Source organism: Macrobrachium nipponense, chromosome 11 (assembly GCF_015104395.2).
Source record: "Macrobrachium nipponense isolate FS-2020 chromosome 11, ASM1510439v2, whole genome shotgun sequence".
NCBI lineage: Eukaryota > Metazoa > Arthropoda > Malacostraca > Decapoda > Palaemonidae > Macrobrachium > Macrobrachium nipponense.
In genome coordinates this window covers 91973453-91996171 of record NC_061087.1, presented here as the reverse complement: position 1 = coordinate 91996171, position 22719 = coordinate 91973453, and the positions used below count along the sequence as shown (strand labels likewise).

At 42.8% G+C, this 22719-nt stretch overlaps 1 protein-coding gene across 1 annotated transcript in view; it reads left to right on the top strand.

The window, feature by feature from the left end:
* Nucleotides 1-22719, top strand: part of LOC135207226 (DNA (cytosine-5)-methyltransferase PliMCI-like) — a 164475-nt gene that overhangs the window by 121975 nt on the left and 19781 nt on the right. Inside the window, exons 19-21 of the mRNA XM_064238858.1 lie at nucleotides 6904-7015; nucleotides 10112-10261; nucleotides 11075-11241. Of these exons, the coding sequence (XP_064094928.1) occupies nucleotides 6904-7015; nucleotides 10112-10261; nucleotides 11075-11241 (429 nt within the window). The remainder of the gene's footprint in view (nucleotides 1-6903; nucleotides 7016-10111; nucleotides 10262-11074; nucleotides 11242-22719) is intronic.

The following is a 22719-nucleotide window of genomic DNA, read 5'->3' as shown; positions in this document are numbered from 1 at the left end:
TGGGGCCCGAAGAGGGAACCCAGACCAACGGTGGGATTGCCGCGATCGGAGCTCGCCGACTCGGTGCTGGACCAGGTTGAGTCTCTTGTCTCCGGGCAAGACGGCTCTCTCAAGTCCGGCAGGTCGAGCAAGCTACTTCCGCCGCCTCTACTGCGACAGCGGCGTTTCTACGTGCCGTCTGAAGACCCGATGCTGCCCAAACAGGTGAACCCGGAGTTAGCCAGGCTAACACCGGGGGTCTCTCTGCAGCAGCTCCTGTCAGAGAACCTATGGTTCTCGCAGCAAGAGGCACTTGGCCTGGAATCCACTGCCATGGCAGCTTTCCAACTCCGGGGAATCTCTCCCGAAGAAGACTCGGCCTTCAGGAGGCTTTGCCAGTCTGGAGGAAGAGCCATCTCCTTCCTAGCCCACCAGACGGTAAACCTGTGGGCCAACCTGGTACTCCGACGTAGGGACGCTGTCCTTACTCGAGTATCCAGGGCGGCTGGGCGTGAGGCGGCATTAGGGCTTCGTAATGGACCTTTACGGAGTTCCTCATCCCTCTTCCCAGGAGAGATGGTGGACTCTGCGGTGGACAGACGGCGCACTGATGACAGTGACCGTCTGGTACACCAGGCAGTTTCGAAGGCTTCTGGGCAGCCTCGAACTGCGGCCAAGCCAAAGAGCTTGCCTAGCGCTTCCACGGTAGCTAAGATGGTAGTCGCGTCGAAGCCCCGTGGAAAGACTCTGTCTTCTTCGACTTCTGCCAAGGGGGGCTGTAACCAGCCCTCCTCCCAGCCTTCCTTCTCGCGAGGAGGGTCTGGGAAGAAGTCGAAGAAAGGGGGGAAACGCTAGGGACGGCGTTCCCCCTCACCTGCTGCCGGAAGTGGGGGGGTGCCTGGCCAGCCATTGGGCAACTTGGCAGTGCTACGGCGCCGAGACCTGGATAGTAGATGTCCTTCGGGAGGGATATCTATTACCCTTCGAATCTCGGCCACCCCTCACCTCCAACCCGGTCCAACAGTAGTCATACGTTCCAGGCTCTTCGAAGGACGTAGCATTAAGACAGGAGATCCAGACCATGCTGAGCAAACGAGCTGTAGAGATTGTCACAGATTAGTCACCGGGCTTCTACAGTCGTCTTTTCCTGGTGGAAAAGTCTACGGGGGGCTGGCGCCCGGTGATAGATCTCTTTCCCCTGAACCGGTTCGTTCGCCAGACCCAGTTCACGATGGAGACGGCACGCTCCGTGCTCGACTCCATCAGGGAGAACGATTTCATGCTTTCAGTGGACTTGAAGGATGCGTATTTCCAAATACCCATCCATCAGTCCTCCAGAAAGTACCTCCGCTTCATCCTCGACGGGACGGTGTACCAATTCAGGGCACTTTGTTTCGGTCTCTCAACCGCCCCACAGGTGTTCACGTGAGTGTTCACTCTGGTGTCTGCTTGGGCCCATTCGCACGGGATACGTCTGATGAGGTATCTCGACGATTGGCTAGTCCTGGCGAGCTCCCGCTCGCAGTTGCTACAGGACAGGGATCGGCTACTCGAGTTCTGTCGCGATCTGGGGATCGTTGTGAAATTCGAGAAGTCCGATCTCGAACCCAAGCTGATCGACACGGTAGCAGGGCGAGTCTTTCCCGCAGACTCGCGGATCAGCAGATTCAGGGAGGCAGCCAACCAGTTCCTGTCTCGGCAGGAACAGGCAGCTCAGCGATGGCAAGTCGTGATCGGACACCTGTCGTCACTCGAGAAGTTAGTCTCTCATGGGCGTCTTCACCTGCGGTCTCTTCAGTGGAGACTAAAGGAGAGTTGGTCACAGGCAACGGATCCCCCAAGCTTTCCAGTGTCGCTGACACCGGAGGTGAGGCAGGACCTAGCCTGGTGGCTGGACAACAGGAGCCTCTTAAAGGGAGTGCCTCTACGCACTCTCAGTCCCCACAGTCAAAGGATATAGGGCCGCCCTGGCACTAGTCCTGAAACTGAGGGGATTGGATATCTCGAACGAGTTCGAGATCTCCTTGCTCATGAGGAGCTTCGAAAGGTCTTGCCCACCCAGGGAACTCAGGCCCCCTGCGTGGGACGTGACTCTCGTCCTTAGGAGTTTGACTCGAAGACCCTTCGAGCCACTCCGAGAGTCGTCAGACAGGGATCTGACCCTCAAGACCCTCTTCTTGCTGGCCCTGGCATCGGCGAAGAGAGTAGGGGAACTTCATGGTCTTTCCTTCGATGTACGACACTCCAGGGGATGGGGATCTGTGACGCTCGATTTCGTCCCGAACTTCGTTGCGAAGACTCAGAAACCTTCGGTTCCTGACGACAGGTTCGAGTCTTTCACGATCCCTTCCCTATTGGACTTTAACGATAATGATGCGGATGAGATGCTGCTTTGTCCTGTGAGGGCGCTACGGCGCTATCTGAAGAGAACTCGGCACCTCAGGCCTGAGTGTCGACGCCTCTTCGTTAGCACCGGGGTAACCAAGAAGAAATTATCCAAGAACCTTTTGTTCTGGGCTGCGTGAGGTCATCAGGAGGGCGTATGAGGCTGATGGTAGTGATGACATCCGTACGTCCCGTCCGAGAGCTCACGAAGTCTGAAGTATTGGCCCGTCGTTGGCGTTTCGTAAGAACTTTTCCGTGGCGCAGGTCCTGAAGGCAGGTGTCTGGGCTAACCAGACTACCTTCACCTCCTTCTACCTTCGGGATATTGCCCACAGGTCCTTGGATACCTTTTCCTTGGGACCCGTGGTGGCTGCTCAACAAGTTGTGTAGCTAACCCAGACCCTCGCAGGCTGAACAGCATCGAGTCCTGGTGTGACTGTGCGGATGGATGAGTGAATGAGTGAGTGAGTGGCTTCTCTTCCCATCTTTTCCTCCTCCTCTACCTGTGGGCAGAGGGTTACGGTCGTCACTACGCTGGATGAGGACGAGATGCAGGTGAGCTATATGACAGAGCCCCATCCTATCCCTTTCACTAGGGATAGGAGCAGAATATCCACCACTTCCTCCCACAGGGGGGGGGGAAGTGGATGCCAACAAGAGACAAACCCATGACTTTATATTTGCTCCTGTACAGGAACAAGTTCTTAGATTGCTGGTACGAAGAGACACGCTTGCCTCTCTCTTAGTACTTGGTCCAGAGGTCTGACCATTGATCCTGCGGTGCACACCCCGATCAATCGGACAGAGGCTTGGATCCCTCCCTCGCTCTTACGACCAGGGAGGCATTCCAAGGTTGGGTGAACACCAGTCTGTTCACAAAAGACTCAGATTCCTCCCACCAAGAAGTGAGTCTTCCTATTGTAAAAGGACCGAAGGTTTGTATGCCGTGTCGGAACAAATGACAATTTGTCCAAAATTGCATTTTTCCTTACTATACAAACCTGGGGTCCTTTTACACATAGTCCCACCTCATGCCACCCCTCACTCTGCAGTTTTTTGCTTGGGCCAAAAGCAAAAGTGATTGTTTACCTCCCAGTCGCGCGCGCCTGTCGGACAAGCAGTTAACTACCGAACCCCTTGTTCGAAAGCTTACGACCTATCCAGCTGCCGCTAGTAACCTTCCTATTGTAAAAGGACCTCAGGTTTGTATAGTTAGGAAAAATGCAATTTTGGACAAATTGTCATATTTTCTGGTTTTATCACCAAATTTTGGTAGTCTTACACAACCACCAGAACACATTCAAAGCCTTGGAACAGGATGAGTCTTGTCTTTTGTTTATTTAATTCGGATTATCATCAAGCCGGATAGTTGTATTCTCCGGTAATAGTTCTCGAATGTAACATAATTCAATTAGGCCAATACTTCTGCATATATGTTTTGCTTACCAGGCTTATGCTATGTGCAGATTGTCAGTTAATAATTGCCTTAAGTAATCATTTTACATCATTCCTTTAAGCCAAACTTTTGTTTTTAAATTCTGTTTATTGGCTGTAGGCTATTAGCAAGACACCAGTAAATACCCTTGCAGTCATGCTTGCCCGACTCCTCACAGTTGATGTTTGATCGCGACTGCTAATTCGACTCACAGTCAATGTTTAACTTGCGACTCGGCTTATTTGACCCTCAGTCGATGTTCAACTCATGACTCAGCTGATTCAACTCTTCGATGTTCAACTTGCGACTCTACTGATATGACTTTCAATCGATGTTCGACTCGAGACTCAACTTATGCCGCAGGAAAGGTGTTTAGTGAGTGGTGCTCAGTAGTCACCAGATTCGAGAAAAGTTGCTCATTTTAATTAATTATTATTAATACTGAACACCCTGTGCTATTGCCTCGATGTTCGAAGCATCATAAGCGACCTCTTGCTTCCGATAGCCAGTCCTCTCCCAGGCGTTCACAGCCAGGGGTGTCTGACTCGGTCACCTTCTCATATATGCTCAGATCTTTTGTATTGGGCATTTTTTGTGGAGTGCTAGTCCCCATTCAGGTGCTCTATGTCATCTTAGGTGCCACACTCCCATGTTCTAGCTGTTGGTAGTCTGGCGCTACCTGTTGGACGCCCAACGACACAGTCTCCTTGTTCATCTTCATTGATACTAGGGGAGCTTTCACTAGCCACCACTTAAACAGGACATCACGAGAGTCGAGGAGGGGTTCTCTGTGTAGCCCTCTTCATGAGGTGTCGATCACAGAGAAGACACATGCATGATGAGAAGTGGCAATTTTAGCGCAGTCAACTCTACTCTACTCTTGCATTCCCACGAACGAACCAGTTGTAGGAAGAGAATGGTCCGTTTTGTGGGTGAAAACCTCTGCTCTCCTATCAGGAAGCTATTTCGCTGAGGTGAATATGTTTTCCTAAGACTTGATTGCTATCATCACTGCAAGTTGATCGTGTGCATTATCGCCCCCTCCCACTAGTTCTGAAACCTGAAAGTCAGGACAGCCTTATGGGCTTCCCAAGAGCTTCAGATTTTGATTTTGAGATGATTAATGTATTGTTTGGCAACAACACCACAGGCTTGATGTTGTCACCAAACAAGAGGGTCTCTTTCCCTCTTGTTTTGGTTAAAATATAGGTGCTCAAGGGTATCTGTTGTGCATGCGATAGCTCTACAAGACGGAATGTGCTACCAGACAACTCAGCCTACAGAGTCAAGGAGGAGCAGAGTACTGTCTTCTCACTGAGATTTTGTTAATCTTAGTATTGCTTCTTCTCTGTCGAGGGTTATCTCCTAATTCAAATTTCTTCCTCGCCATCATGGACTTAAGACTGGTTGATTCTCGATTCTCACTTCTGGTTCTTATTGTGTGCTCCACATTTGCCATTGCAAGAATTGTCAGACAGAGATATGTCTCATTAGAATCATTATCATCTTTCTGTTTACCCCACGGTACAACAGAAGTTTGTAAGTCTTCTGCTTCATCGCAATTGATCCATAGGCCACTGTGATGATTCAGAATGATTTTTTCAGACAAACAGCATTTTTTATCTATATACTTTTTCTAATTCGTAAAGTGTTCAACTACTAGTTGTTGAGTTGAATTGGATATGGAATCTAGGCCAATGGCCAAGCACTGGGTCATTCAGTGCTGAAATGGAAATTTACAGTAAAAGGTTTAAAAGGTGTAAAAGGAAAACCACACAGTTGCACTATGAATCAAGTATTAGGAGAGGGTGGAAAGTAAGATGAAGAAAGAGAATATGAAAGGAGGTACAGCAAAAGGAATGAAAGTGGTTGCAGCTAGGGGCCAAAGGCACGCTGCAAAGAAACTTAAGTATTGCCTACAGTGGACTGCATGAGGTCCACTGACGGCACTACCCCCCTACGGGGAACTACTAGTTGTTTAACCCAAATTGGAGTGAATGCTGGAAGACTTTGCATGCCCTAATAGCTCTGCTTCCAGTGTAAAGAGAAGAGTTCCTCCCTTAATTTGTCTTCCTCTCTGTCTAAACGTGTTGTCTTCCATTCTATGTGGACTTCACATGTTTAAGACACACTTGTGATTTTTTTTTTTTTTTTTTTTTTTTTGCCTACGTTGAAGCGAAGCTAAGGCTGTAAGAACAGCTTCTATATACTTAGTTTTCAGATGTTATTTGCTCTATACACCTATTCTGCTATCAAACTACCGGAAGCATAAGCGATCTTCACTTCATATTTTTTATGTAGGCTTAAAAAGTGTCGACATTTTTTAATTCCTCGAGACCACTTTTAGTGACTGGCATGGCATCGCGGAAGGAAGCACAAGATGTTCTCCTCTTATTATCTCTTCACCTTTTCAGTAAGATGCTGAGTTTGGAGAGCCAGGGATTACAGTGTACCTGGAGCACCCTCCACTTATCATACTTTGTTAGCCATAGGAGCATTCCCCGTACTGCAAAGTTTCCCCTAAGTAAGAGGCAACCCTTAGCTTTACCACCACGCTACTACGAGTTAACCAAAGGCAGTATTCATCTGCGTAGCTCTCTTAACTGATAGGAATGACAGGCATTGTTTTTTCGATGCTGGCAACTTTTTTTATTACATGATTTAATACTTTGGGATGGAATATGTCCATGATTCCACCTCCTTTCAATGTGGAATCAGCTATTTAATTACAGGGTAAGTCTCATAAAAATATTATATTTTTATAATAAAATAAGGTTATGTATATGCTACTTACCCAGTAATTATATGATTGGAACCCACCCACCTCCCCTCTGATGAACATTATGCATAAAACAGAATGAAGTGCTTAGCTAAGTCGTTCATACTAATACCGTTGGGGGACGGCACTGTATACCTACACTGAGCAATCGAAGCGCTACCAGCAAGATTTGAATTAGGCTGCAGTACGTGGAAACTAATAACTATAATTACTGGTTGTAAGTATATATATACAAAACCTTATTTTATTATAAAATGTTATGATATTTTTGTTTTGAGTAAGGGGTAGTCCTCATATGTGAATTATTTTCCATTTCTTCCTTCAGAGCTATCGTCATAGCTGCCGCTCCTGGAGAAAAGCTCCCTTACTACCCAGAACCTACTCATGCATTTTCACCCAGAGCATGTCAGCTGTCTGTGGTAGTTGATAACAAAAAGGTAAGTCACGTAATGGTCTGGCTCTCTCTGCCTGAAGTAACAGGTCTAGGTCTCTTTTTGATTCCCTGGACCTTCCAACAGGTCTTTGTCCTGCTAATTCCATATTACATATTGGTTTTCTGACCAAATGTCCCTTATCCCTACTCATCACATTTCCAAACCATCTCAATATTTTGGATTTCAGTCTTTCTTCCAGCGTTTGATGCCACATCTCTCCACCAATTCATATTTGTAATATAATCTTCCCACTGTACTCCAGCCATGAATCATTGCAGTCTGTGGATACACTTTTAAATTTCCATTTTTTTGCTACATGGAGTAGTACTCACCTTCAACAAGTAATGGGTTATTTACATTCACCAGTAGTCTAGCAATTTCTCAACTATATCCCAGCTACACTTGCTCGTATTTTTGTCAGCTCCTGCTTGGGAGTCTAGTGCCCCCAAGTTAACATAGATTCTGCACCTTACTATAAATCCTTCCCATCTATCACAACTGGGTTCTCAGTTCCACCTTCTCCATTTGTTCTTGAAGTACAACTTTGGTTATTGTTTATTTAGTAATCCTGAGCACCTTTTTAGACCATCAGTTGACATTTGTATACATTACAGAATTTACCCCTACACCTTTACGACAACCACCACATGGCTGCTTTCTTGGTTGTAATTTTTCCTTTTCCTCCTTTCCAGTCATCAGCAACAGCTTTGCATTTCTGTTGATTGACATTACTCCCCATCTGCATTCTACTTGTCCACCTTTTAAATTTCCACTGCCTCCCCAGATTTTGTTGTTAGCATAAGATCATTGTATAAAGTAGCCCCCTGTGACCCCTTTTGATGCAGCCCTTTGTGGTATCTTTTATGGATAGCATAAGGTGTCAAAAGCTTTGCATTAATCCTTTGTTTACACTGGCATGTACTGTCTTAAATTTTGCTAGTACAAGTAGCCAAGGGCTCAGTACTGGTCCTTTGTGTATATCAGTATTTATCTGAAATTCATCTGGTACACCTAACACTGTCTTTGCAGTTGAGATAGTCCTATGATAGAATAACATCACTAGCTCATTGAGTCTAGTACCCTCTGCCATTGTAATGCATGTTTAGTTGTGTCTTGTTAGTCTTGTCAAATGGCTTTAGCAGGCAAAGTTATTTGGTATATTCTTTTTGCATCATAGTTTTCCTGTAGTTGCCTCATTGTAAAGACTTGCTTGTTTTGATCTCTGGGATGAAGCCAAATTAATAATTGTATTTCCTCTTGAACCTTTTCTAACATTAGATTTTTATAGGACTCAAGTATAGTCTTATTCCTCCAAAATTTCCACCTTGCAATGAATCCCCTTCTCCCATTGCCTATCTTAGGATCTTTTCCTCTCTGATCCTGTACATAGCTCTTCTTTTATCAGGTTCATTGAAATTTAGTTCATAGATTACTCGCATGCACGCCTTCATATGAGATGGTCTTTGCAATATCCCATGTTTCTTACTATTAGGGCTCTTCTAATATTTTCAGCTGTTATGTTCATTGTTGGTCTTTGTATAATAGCAACTTCCTCAAGTTCATGTACAGTTTCTTTATATGGAAGGTTTTCAGAATACAGCCTCGATCCTTCCACTATACATATCTGTTTTCAACGCTTAAATTTTCCCATAACTGTCTCTTATACTTTGCCCCTTTTACATCTCTTAATTCAACCACTTTGTTTTCTTGAATATTTTCTCTTCTGCCTTCTGCATTCTGATTATGAATCCATTCCTATCAATTCCTTTTCCCTACCCATGTCGTTTTATGAATGTGATAATTGCTGTGAAGATGTTTGGTGGCAAAGATGAGCTTGACCAAGGCCATAAGCCACAGCATGTTTAAATGTTCATTTTATTTGGTCTACCTCACCTTATCTTGTGTATCTGTAAGCTTGATGTTTGTTACTCTGTTCCTCCCATACTTTTATATATTTATATTTTTTACTTGTTTAATATTTTTCTTTACTTTATATTTCACTTATATATATGTACATTAATTTACCCTGTTCATTAGTATATTTCACTTATACATTAATTTACCCTATTCATTAGTCAACAGATGCCATGAATATTTGAGCACCATGAATTGTTACCAAGTAGTGGTTTCAGGCCTAATATGAACTCATGTTGCCCACCTCATGCACACTCGCATTAGGTTGTAATTTTTCTTGATATCAAAAACAGTGTGAGAGCAAAAGTGAAATCAGGGACAATAACAGACACAATTATGGGTAAAATGTATATTCATTCATTTATTCTCTCATGAAGATGCCTTGTACGTATATTACGGTGTGTGTACCTTTATAAAGGAAAGTATAAGTGAAAAATAATGCACTGTCTGAAATAGATTTAGAATCACAAAACATATAGGCAATACAGTATTTAAGCAATCAAAGTAAGAGAACAGAGAAACTTGAAGTATGAACGTTTATCCTTCAAACACCATAGTACTTAAAAAAGGTAAGGACAAATAGGCAAAATACTATAAACATGAAAGGATCATGATCATAAATAACCCTATGCAGCACATCTTCATACAGTTACAAGGGGGAAAGTGAGAGTAAAGGCTAAAGTAGAGAGCAAAACCCAGCTGAAGTGTATTATACTCTTGCTACTCTGTTATGTTGCTTACATTTATGGTCACAGACTTAACAGATGATAGCATGTTCTAGTTATTGGAGAAGGGAAACTGATTTTTATACAGAACTGAATGCATTAAAAAATATATTCAAGTACGTTTGCAGTATATATGAATTTGTACTCTGTAGCAAAGTTTTTACCATGTTGTAAAGGGAAAAACAAAAAATTGTGAGCAACAAAAAGGAAAAGAAGGTAATGGAATGAGTTCCCTAGAAATTAATTTTAGCTGTGATTAAAATAAGAAATGATGTGCCTCTGATACACATTTATTTACTGTAAATGTTGTTCTGATGTACATTGCGTACAGTACACAGTACATTACATGTTACCATGTAAACTTCAGTAAATCCATGACATTTTTTGGCTTATTGCTTCTTAAAAAGCATGTTATTCGGAGTCTTAATTATTTTTCCTATTCTCCCACTGTTCCATATAGTTCACCTCTAATTGCCAATGGGTGGAGTCATGCCCTCTGAGGACAATCACAGTTCGTGACACAATGTCAGATTTGCCAGAAATTCGGAATGGACATCGCAAAGAAGAAATTAGTTATGGAACAGAGCCAGAGTCCCATTTCCAGCGTCTGGTATGATTTTATGTGTGCTTTTTACTTTTTAGGTTTTGTATGATTTTATATGACTTACTAATTGAAATATGTAAAAACAACTTACGGGCCATATACGATGAATACAGTAGTGATGCTTTTGTGCAAATTGGATATAATTTCTGTAAAACTTACAAGCTGCATATGGCATATGTGGTAGTGATGGTCATGTGCATGGTAAAATTTAATTTCCAGCTATTACCTGGTCCAAGGACCAGGTCTCTAAATCGTAAATGAACTGTATTTTTTTTTATTAGGATTGTGTTCCTAGTTTAACTACGACTGTCATATCTACTAGTATATTGTAGATACAGTACCTCAATATATACTGTACGTATAGTAATATTCATACTGCTTTTTTGTATGTACGAACGTATATAAGAGAACAGGATTAAAAGTTTAGAAATGAGAAGACTTAATCAAGGAACCTAATTTACTACTGAAATTGATACTTATGAATGGTACGAGACTTCTTAAATCCAAATGTTTAAGTTTATTAATATGTCATGTGGGAAACTTTGTGTCAGTCAATTTCTTATTGTGTTTATTGGATTCTAAACTAATAGTTATCTCAAGTTTGGACATTTTTGTTCCAGGGCTATTTTTATTTAGTATAGCATTTATGTTCAAGATTACTGTAATTCCAGTTTTGTGAAGCACTAAATACTACTGTACTCTACTTTATAAAGGGTATTAATGTTTGTAGAAGTGGTATGTATCTTTATTTTTTATAATAATTTATACTGAAGTCAAACGGTAAAAATTTTATAACTGTATTTTGTACTACTGTATTAGATCCGTGGCAACCAGTACCAGCCAATTCTTAGAGATCATATTTGCAAGGATATGGCTCCTCTAATTGAAGCTCGAATGAAGCACATTCCTACTGTTCCTGGATCTGACTGGAGAGACCTTCCTAATATTGAAGTCAAACTTCCAGATGGCACAGTATCCAAAGTACTGTAAGTTTTGTATAATGAGTTGTGCATGTATTTTAAAAAATTATTCATTGTGTTTGGTAATGTGATTAATACTGAATTTCTGCCATTTATCATTTGTTTGCTTTGTGCAGTCAGATATAATTTTCTTATTGAGTACCTTCCACAAGCTGAAGTAAACATTTAGCATCTATGGAGGATAATCTATAGTTATTCTGGTTGGACAAAATAGCTATTTTAAAGGTTTAGTCACGGTAGGAGGTTTGTGCATGTTTGAACAGTGCAGGAGGAGTGTGGGAGTTTACCTCTCCAATTTGTTTCTCAACAATCCCATCACATTCATTTTGCCTCTTCATGCATCTGTTCAAGTCCCCAGACACTAGTCTCAGGAGAAAGGAAGCAGTCTTTATATATCAGTAGGTTAGCACACTCACATTTCCCTTCAGGTTCCTGTGGCAAACTATCCCACTACTCTCATGCATCTGTTATACCCCTCTGTGAGGGATATAAAACTTAACAATTGCCCATTGGTAGCAAATGGCTTAAGCAGGGACTAGGCAACCCCCCCCTCTCTCTCTCTCTCTCTCTTCTCTCTCTCTCTCTCTCTCTCTCTCTCTCTCTCTCTCTCTCTCTCTCTCTCTCTCTCAAAACAATGTCATTCTAAGATAATGGATCTTCTAGGAGCCCAGTTATTTTACTCTCCCATTGTGTAGGGGAACTTTCTCACAAGACACTCCCCTTGATATGATGTAACTATCAAGTAACAAGTTCATTGTACTGGAACAGATTCATGACTTCATATACAGCTCATAGTCACCCATGAAACTACCCAAAACTAGATTTAGAAGCATACCTTACTTCTGCCCATGCACGGACATAAAGTGTGGCCTGTCTTTTCCCTTAATCGCGGCTGAGGCAGTGACCTTTGACAATGCGCCACCCACTTTGCACAGGCCACCTGAAACTTAATGAAGTCTCCTATCACGGGCAAACTTGCCACGAAAACAACCATGAGCAAAGCCCAAATTCCTGTGTGTTAGACACTTGGAGATATTTTCCGAAACTCCCGGCAACTCTTTAAAAAAAAAAAAAAAATTGCCAAACAATTGCCGTACCTTGTGACATGCGCTCATGGGCTCGGAAAAAAAAGGAGAAAAATTAAAACCTCATCTGATATTGGCTCTACTACACTATCAGAACAACTGAATATACAACAAGGGTATTGTTCAATACCCCGGAAACTGCAATAATTTCTGAAAAATAAATATCCAGAAAAAAAAATGCAGTGCCATTAGTCACATCCAAAATTGCCCAAATTCTCCCCTAAATCTCGTTGCAGCATCAAACAGCTGAAAATGAAAATGAATCACCGAAAAATTATCCAACGGTATGGAATGAGATACTAAAATTACACAAACTGTCCTGAGAGAGAGAAAAAAAATTCAAACTTGTTTTTGGCAGCTATGGCTTTTGGCACCAATGACTAACATCCAAAAGAAAACGATGGCACTGATGACCGTACATATGACACCCGTAACATCTGTGGCTTAAGTAGACTCCAAACAATTGTCTACTGAACCCACAAAAAAAAAGAAAAACTAAGGGCTAACAAAGAAATCCATAAACCCGGACTAAAAAAAAGGCCGGACAACCGAAGGCTCAGGAGCTATGACAACTCTGTCTTGCTCAACACCTGCCATCAATGGAACATCAGGATGTGGTCGAAACATGATCTCGAAATCAAGAGATAGCCAAAAATCTCCAAAATAGTCTAAGGCATTTTCCAAAACACAAGGAAAGCTTACCCAAAAACTAAAAGAAAAGGAATGCACCATATTTATTTCCTGTTCATGTAAAAGTAGAACAATAATTGTCTTAAAAAAACTCACACACACGACCCCACGGGCGTAAATCATCTCTTCTCACACTCTGACCTACACCAGCTATCAGCTGATTTTCCCATATCAAGGCCCAGGCACCGAATCTTTGTTTTCAAGGCCAAATGGAGGAGACAACAAGGGAGGAGAAAAAATAAGGAAGGGAAGGATTCACCCCCTCAACCTGTACAAAGAAAAAAATAACCCCCACCCTCCCTCTTGACACTAGCCCCTGGACCACACTATGGAGGAGTAATGGTGGTAGTTCATATTTGACAATGTCTCCAAGGGTTGTGTGAGAGAGAGAGAGAGATTGGTGGAAGAATAAATAGGAGTGGTTAAATGGCGGACAGAAGCGTGTGTCTATTATGGCGCTCTGTTGTGTAGATCAGTGGCAGTCTGTCACGGATTTGTAAGAAGTAAGGTCTTCGTGGAAGGCATAAAGTTGGTTTTGGCAGCAGTCTTGTCCGTTGATGTGTTATTTGATTGATTTTGGTGTTGTAAAGTTATTGTGCGTGTGTCTGCCTGGTTGTGGTAAAGTTGAAGAGGTTGGTAGTGCGTTTTGGTGTCTGTGAGTGGTGGTTGGGGCAGTGTTGGTGTTGGCAGGTTGTTGTGCTGGGGTAAGTTGTGTGGTTGTCGTGTTCTTTCGGGCTGTTGGTGTTCATCTGCACAGTGATTTGTCGGGTTGTGGGTCTCGGTTGGTTGGGTTGTGTTTGGTTGCGTCTTGGCTAGCCTATATACAGCGGACAGCACAGCCTAGCCCGGAGTATCTGGAGTTGGGTAAGTGCATTTGTAGTTTTGTGTGTGTGTGTAGGTATGGGTCAATTGTCCTGTATTCTGTAGTGTAAAGAGGAAAGTGTGATTGAGGGTGAGTTTGGTAGCCAGATAGATTAAGTTTTATGTGGGGGGGGGGGGGGGTGGGGGGGGGGGGGGGGGGGAATTTGCCGCTTGCTTTTAAGCTTGTTATCCTGCCACATTATTTTTTGGCGCCCGAACAGGGACTGCTGGTGTGGCAGCTGCAGGACGATTGGTCTAGGCTAGTGTGTGAGTGGTGAGAAAATTTGGGATGGAAGGATTGAGTGAGGTGGAGAGGCTGAAGGAGGAGTTGAGGTTGGAGAGGGAAGTGAGAGAACAATTGGAAGTGGAGAGTGAGAGGTTGAGGGTGGAGTGTGAGGAGCTGAAGAGAGAGTTTGAGGAAATGAGAAGAATGCTAAGGAGTGCAAAAGTGGAAATGAAAGAAGTGAAAAGAGCGGAAGAGAGAATGGTTGAGAAAATGGATGAAAAATTCTTAGTGATGATGAATGCAGTGCAAGAGATGATGCAGGAAATGATGAAGGGATTCATGGGTGAGGGAGCTGTAGGAGGTAGGCCTACTGGGTCTTGTGATAGGCCAGAAGTGGTAAAGAAAGTGGAAGAGCGAGAGGATGAGACTACGAGTGACGAAGGTGATTTGGTTGTGGTAGGTAAGGGAAAGACACAGGATAAGGATAAACCTGAGGACAAGAATAAGAAGGGGGCTGAGGAAAGGAAGACGACTAAGGGAAAGAAGGTTAGTAAGGGTGATGGACAGGATGAGACTAGGACTGAATACGTTGGGGAAAGGGCTGAGAGTGATTTAGATAGCAGTGAGTGGAAACAGGTAGGTAGAAAGAAGGGTAAGAAGAGCGTAATCAAGAACATGGATGTTAGTATGGAAGTTGATTCGTTGTATTCGGACGAGGTTAAGAGGGATCAGAATGGAAGTAGTGAAAGTGAAAGTGAGAGCGAGCAGGAAGTACGCAAGGCTGTATATATAAGAGAGATACCTAGATGTGCACAATACGAGGAGTATGGTAGTAGGGACATAGGGGACTTTTTTAAGGAATATGAGAGGTATTGTGAGGCAAAATATTAGGACAACAAGAGAGTTGGGTAGCTTTTTGACAGGATTTTTGTTGAGTATGTATAGGGTAATGATGAGTGTGGGGAATGTGCTTTATGAGAGTGTTAAAGCCAGGATTGTGGAGCAGGCAAAGAGGGTAAAGAGTAGTGTTAGATATAGGAGAAAACATGGTTTTGATGAGGTAAGAATGAATGTTGGTGAGTCGTCGTCAATGTATGTGTGCAGGTTGGAAACAGCCAGGAAAAAGTTTGGGAATGAAGGGCTAAATGAGTGTAAAGAGTTAGTGAGGAAGTTGTTGGCAACTGTGCCTGGGAGTGTGTATGTGTTTGTAAATCTGAAATGTAAGGAGAAAATGCGATGGACGAATGAAAGGTTGACGTGGAACGACATTTTGAAAATAGTAGAGGATTATGAGTTGGATATGAGTATGAAAGAGAGTAGAAGTGTTAGTGTTAGGACTGAAGTAGCTGAGGTTATACCAGAGTTTAAGAGCTATAGGGAGGCAGTTTTAGAAGGGCCAAGGCAAATGGCAGAGCGAGTAGTTGATAAGAATGTTAGAGCCAGTAACGTAAGTATGGTTAGCCCTAAGAAAGATCGGAGTGCAAGCGTTGAAAGAGTAGGGTCGGTTAGTCGTGAACGAGAACAGCAGTGTTACAGATGTGGAAAGCTAGGGCACAGGAAGAATGAATGTCATTTGGCGATGGGAGCCTGCTTCGGGTGTGGGCAAACGGGGCATTTAGTGAGCGAGTGTAAGAAAGATAGGGATATTAAATGTTACAGGTTTAGGCAAGTAGGGCATATAGCAAGTGGATGTCGAGGTACCCGTGTGACTGAGGTTTGCGGTAATTGCGGAAAGAACAGGCATTATGCTAGGATGTGTAAAGAACAGCGGGCAAAATGTGTTGAATGTGGAATGGAAGGTCATGTGGCGAGTGCGTGTAGGCGAAGGAGGATGAGTCAGGTTGGGAATTTGGGAAACTGGATGTTAAAGGGATTCAGTTGGGTGGATCCTCTAGTATGCGACAGTATGTTCGGGAGAATGCAATGAGTGAGTGGTCGAGAGTGAATAAATGTGGGCTGAGCATCAGTGAGCAAATGGGTCTGGGAGATCGGTAGTTGGTGTTGGTTGAGTATGGAAGAAAGCGGAAGAAGGTAAGGAAAGGAAATGAAAGGGAGAAACATGAACTGCATGATAGAGGGGTTAGTGATAGGGTGCAAGTGGTTGATAAAACGTGTGCTACGGATGACTTTGAGGGAATGAATGATACTTGTGGTGTATGTGGGTTTCAGTTGACAGGGACAAATGAGACTTCATTGAGAAGGAATTTAGTAGTAAGGAGGTGGTTGATAGGATGGATAAGTCTTTGCGGGAGTTTGACAGAAGTATGGATGAACTGAGTTGTTTGGTAGCCGAAATGGGGAGATGTTGGAACCAGAGTTAGAAGATATTGGTAAAGTAGTGATTGGGATTTGGGAGGATGGTAGTGAGGGAGATAACGGGAGTTTGAATGAAAGTGGTTTGGAAGAAGGGAATGGCAATGTAACTGAAAGAATGTTTGATGGTCCTCAAGCAAGAACCAAGGGGCCTGCATCTGAGCATCCTTGGGTGTTGCAAAAGGCGATTTAGTGTGGATGTTGCGAGTGTAAGAAGTTGTCAAATGTAATGGGGAGGTAATATGGAGGAGTAATGATGGTAGTTCATATTTGATGTCTCCAAGGGTTGTGTGTGTGAGAGAGAGAGATTGGTGGAAGAATAAATGGGAGTGGTTAAATGGCGGTTGGAAGCGTGTGTGTTGTGGCGCTCTGTTGTGAAGATCAGTGGCAGAGTCTGTTACAGAAGTCTTGAGAAGTACAACATTTGTGGAAGGCATAAAGTTGGTTTTGGTAGCAATCTTGTCCGTTGATGTGTTATTTGATTGATTTTGGTGTTGTAAAGTTATTGTGTGTGTCTGTCTGGATGTGGTGAGGTTGAAGAGGTTGGTAGTGTGTTTCGGTGTCTGTGAGTGGTTGGGGCATTGTTGGTGTTGGTGGGTTGTTGTCCTGGGGTAAGTCGTGTGGTTGTCATGTTTTTCGGGCTGTTGGTGTTCATCTGCACAGTGATTTGTCAGGTTGTTGGGTTGTGGGTTTCAGTTGGTTGGTTTGTGTATGGTTATAGCCGGTGGTTGCGTCTTGGCTAGCCTATATCCAGTAGACAGCACAGCCTAGCCCGGAGTATCTGGAGTTGGGTAAGTGCATGTGTGCGTTTTTTTTTTTTTTTTTTTTGTAGGTATGGGTCAATTGTCCTGCTGTATTTTGTAGTGTAAATAGGAAAGTGTGATTGAGGGTGAGTTTGGTAGCCAGATAGATTAAGTTTATGTTGGGGGGGAATTTGCCGCTTGCTTTTAAGCTTGTTATCCCGCCACAACACTAGCCTCCCTTTGTTGGTTGCTCAGTGAAAAAAGAGCTGAGTGTATGCAAGCACTAGAGAGTTCTGCCTCCAAGCCCCAAAAATGCAATCTAAGCGCCCCAAGAACTGAGCCGCAGGTATGAGACCTTTTCATGCATACGTATGTAATCCCAAAAATAAAATACGTTGCCGTTATAAAAAAAAAAGTGCCCGATAAACATGTCAGGATCAACACATCTTTAAAAAAGAAAAACTTACAGATTCTGCTTACCTGGAGGGGAAAAAAATCATGTTGATCTGAACTGTCCCTTTAATCCCGAAATCATTCACATGCAAAGAAAAAAACACGTGCATTAAAAAAAATTATACTAATACTTACGCTCTCATTGAAGGAACAGCGATGATACTCGTGTGTAAATGTGCCATAAACTACCCGATGATACTTGCGTATGTAATTGCGATCCATTACCCTGAGCTTTAACACGCCGCACCCACAAGTCGTTTACTGGCTGGCAAACTCTTGAAGGCACCTGACAGTGAACCAACACACTGACCCAATCAAATGAACTTCATCCCAGTCTCTTTTTCTCTCACAAACAAACAACCGACCTCTGAGCAACACGTATCACAATTACCTAAGGTCGTATAATCAGACCCATAAATTTCAAAACTATGTACGTATAGTATTTATTAGTAAGGAACAAATGACTAAATTAAATTAATCAAATTCTCTAAGAACAAAATTGATTAACTGAATAAGTCAAAAACTCCAAACAATGCACCACTTTATATAATTCAAACATGAAACCCAAATAACCCTGGGAATTAGACAAAACCCATCCACCCCTGTGGCAGAATCAAAGCTAGGCCAAGCAAAAAAAAAAAAAAAAGCAAGCAAACTCCCCACAGTTAAGTTAATCGTACAAGCTAGCTGAATTTCCCACAGCCACACTTTCCCCTTTACGTTACTTTTTACCTGCAGGACAATTGGTTCCACGAAATACCGAAAACACAAAACACAAACACGTACTTACCCAACTCCAGATACACCGGGCTAGGCGGTGCTCTCCGCTGGATATAGGCTATAGGGTAGCTGACACACAACCACCACCAATAACCAAACACAAACCAACCAACTGAGACCCACAACCCCACAACAACTCTACAACCTGACAAATCACTGCAGACGAACACCAACAGCCCGAAAGAACATGACAACCACACAACTTACCCCAGCACAACAACTCCCAACACCAACACTGCCCCAAACCACCACTCATAGACGCCGAAACGCACTACCAACCTCTTCAATCTCACCACAACCAAACAGATATATGCACAACTACTTTACAACCCCAAAATCTATCAAATAACACATCAACAGACAAAACTGCGGCCAAAACCAACTTTATGCCTTCCATGAACGCCTAACTTCTTACACTCAGTAACACACTGCCACCGATATACTACAGAGCGCCACAACAAACACGCTTCCGACCGCCATTTAACCACTCCCATTTATTCTTCCACCAATCTCTCTCTCTCTCTCTCTCTCTCTCTCTCTCTCTCTCTCTCTCTCTCTCTCTCTCTCTCTCTCTCTCTCTCTCTCTCTCTCTCTCTCTCACGCAACCCTTGGAGACGTCAAATATAAACTATTATCATTATTCCTCCATACCCCTTTCTCTACAATAAGTAAATATTAGTTATAAGATAGGTAATCAAAAGTCATAATTTTGAATTTTAGCCCAGCCTAACTTTCTTTACTCAAATGTATATTCTACCCACCTATACGCAATCTCCAACACCAGTACACTCCCGAAATCACCTTAGATCAACAGCACAACAAGACTTATGTCTCCTTCTACCCCATGTTATTGTTTACATCCAACCGACGCTGCCGCCCTCTTGTCTTCCATGACGCCACAGCCTATGACATCACAACACAACTTCTAAAATCAACCATATGCTGTCCATATATAGGACACTCAACATATTTTGACAATGCATAAAATATCAATAACAATTATACAATATATAATCAATAATCTCCCAACACCATTTTATCTCCAGGAGACTACCAGATAAGTTCCCATGGAAAATACCAGAACCAGATCTGTCTGGAGAGAAAAGAAAAAAAATATCACACAAATAAATTGAAAATAAACTAAAATGACATGAACCAAAAAGTCATACAATAAAGGACATCTCCGAAACAAATGTTTAAGATATAAAAAGAAAAAGCCCCACCTGGGCTTAAAAAAAGTATGCTTACCCATTTCAGCACTATTCACACACAACAAAATAAGACATTGTTGTTCTAAGATAATACTACTACTAAGAACCCAGTTATTTTACTCTCCCATTATGTAGGGGAACAGCTCGCACATACACAAGTACGAACTTTCTCACCAGACACTCCCCTTGATATGATTTATCTATCACGTAACAAGTTCGTTGCACTGGAACAGATTCATGACGTCATATACAGCTCATAGTCACACCCATGAAACTACCCAAAACTTAGATTTAGAAGTAGTATACCTTGCTTCCACCCATGCATGGACATAAAGTGTGGCCTGTCTTTTCCCTAATTACGACTGAGGCAGCAACCTTCGACAGTGCACCACCTGAGGCAGTGACCTTCAACCGTGTGCCACCCAAAACTGATATGTCAACATTTTGAGACCGCTTTCTTTCTACGGGGGCTAATGCTGATGTCTATCATTTTAAAGAATGTCATTGCTCACCACATCCATCCGACACACTCCTGAATTATTGACATTTTGTTATCTCAAAATATGCATATACTACCAAGATAATGAAAGGTGTTTTAATTATCTCAATACATACTCATGTCACATCTGTTAATTAAGCAACAACTATAATTTCTCCACAGTTTTCAGCAGTTCAGGATTGCCCTGGATTATCATTTTCATCTTTTGTGCTCTCTCTGTGTATTCAACCTTGAGTGATTATGCTGTTTCACTGGCATAAGTTGGTTACTGAAGTACATACAGTAGTACCTCAGGATACAAAATTTATCTGTTCCGAGGCAGCCTTCGTAACCTGATTTTTTTGTATCTTGAACTACATTTTACATGTAAATTGCCTAGTTTGTTCCAAGCCCTACAAAAACACCCCAGTAAATTTTATATTGAAGCTAAATTGACCAATAAACAATGAAATACAACAATTTGGACCATTCAATACCTAACTTAAACTACATATACTACTAATAGGTACTACTACATACTTGTAAATAAAGTGTATTAGTGTACATGGTACAAGAAATACTGTACGTACATATGTAGTAAAATGTGGAACCTTACCTTTCGAGTGAGGCGATCTCCGAAAGTGGCGACAGAGGAGGACAAATAGCAGAAAACTTGAACTTACTTTACATACATTAAAACTTATTTTATATATATATATATATATATATCTATATATATATATATATATATATATATATACAAAATTTCAATTTTTTCACCACTTTCAACTTTCTGTTTTTTCGTGGTATCACTTGGATCATCCTGTTTTCTTACTCTTACTAAAGGCCTGTTTAAAAAATAACTATCCAAGGAAGATTGCTTCTGCCTGCTTTTCACAATGTTCCTGAAACGACTCGGGCAAACGTCTTAGAACCCGACAAGCATACGACCTGTGTAAGCCTTTTTGGGGTGTCTTTTCTACATATGATTTCACCTTATGAAAAGCAGCTAGAGCATCCTTAATTTCTGCCGTTGTCATAGGGTCGTCCTCCTCCTTGCTGCTGCTAGAGAACTCTTCTTGAACGACGTTATGTTGCATGGCGTCCAACTCCTACAGGTCATCCGTCATAAGCTTCTCTTGGTGCTCCTTGAGGTCATTGATGTTGTCCTCGTTGACGACCAGCACCATGGACTTGCCGAGTGTAACGATCTCGTCAAGATCTGGTTGCGAAACAGTTTCAGGATCGTCAACTGTTTCTGAATCTGCATCAGCTTTGCCCACGTCGAATCCCTCGAAGTCTCAGGCAGATATGGCATCAGGCCAGAGTTTCCTCCACGAAGAATTCAAGGTTCGCCTTGAAACCTCATGCCAAGCTTGATCGATGAGTCGGATGCATATCACGATATCAAAATGCTCCTTCCAAAATTCACGCAAGGTGAGGTTTTTGGTATCAGTGATGTCGAAACATCTTGAAAAGATGTTTTGTATACAGCTTCTTAAAGTTCGATATCACTTGCTGGTCCATGGGCTGGAGGAGAGGGGTGGTGTTAGGCGAAAGATAAAGAACCTTGATAAAAGAATACGTACTCTGCTAGGATATCTTCCTCGAGGCCAGGAGGGTGAGCAAGGGCATTGTCCAACACCAGCAGACATTTCATAGGGAGGCGCTTCTCTTCCAAGAATTTCTTCACTGTCGGGCCGAAACAGATTTACCCACTCGGTGAACAAAAGTCTCGTTACCCAGGCTTTCGCATTAGCCCTCCACATCACTGGAAGCTTCTTTAGCACTTTGGGCCTTGAAGGCTCGAGGAGTCTCCGAATGACAGACAAGTAGGGGCTTCACCTTGCAATCCCCACTGGCGTTGGAACAAAGTGCAAGCGTAAGCCTGTCTTTCATAGGCTTATGCCCAGGTAGCTTCTTCTCTTCCTCCGTGATGTATGTCCGACGAGGCATTTTTTCCAAAAAAGGCCAGTCTTAATCACAGTTGAAGACTTGCTGAGAACTGTAGCCTTCGTTGATCGTCATCTTGTCGAATGTCTTAATAAAGGCTTCGGCCGCTTTCGTGCCCGAGCTGGCCACCTCCCCACTGAATGGATGCCAGTCCGTTTCTGGAATGTGGCAGATTGCCGTCTCGTTTATCATATCGCCAGCGATTTCTTTGTCTTTTATCCATACAAGAAGCAGCCTCTCCATCTCATCGTGCACGTGGCTCCTCTTGTTGGACAAAATGGTCACGCCCTTGGAAGGTGTAGCTGCTTTGATGGCTTCTTTCTGCTTAAGGATGGTGCCTATTGCCGACGAATTTCGGCCGTATTCCTTAGCGATCACACTCGACCGCATGCCAGCCTCATACTTCTTGATAATCTCCATCTTTGTCTCCATAGAAAGCATCCTCTTCTTTCCGTGAACTTCAGCAACTTTCTTGGGACCCATGACTATACGTACGTAATTAAGTTATGTATTCTAAAATTCTCACACAACATGATAAAGTACAAAGAGAAATCACTAACACGAATTTACATTAACAAACAAAATCGTATATGAACGAACGGATTCGGTGTGCTTACGATAACGATGCTGCTACTGAGTGGCCGAAGAACGCCTTTATGTAGAGCACGATGGGAGAGATGCTGACCAATAG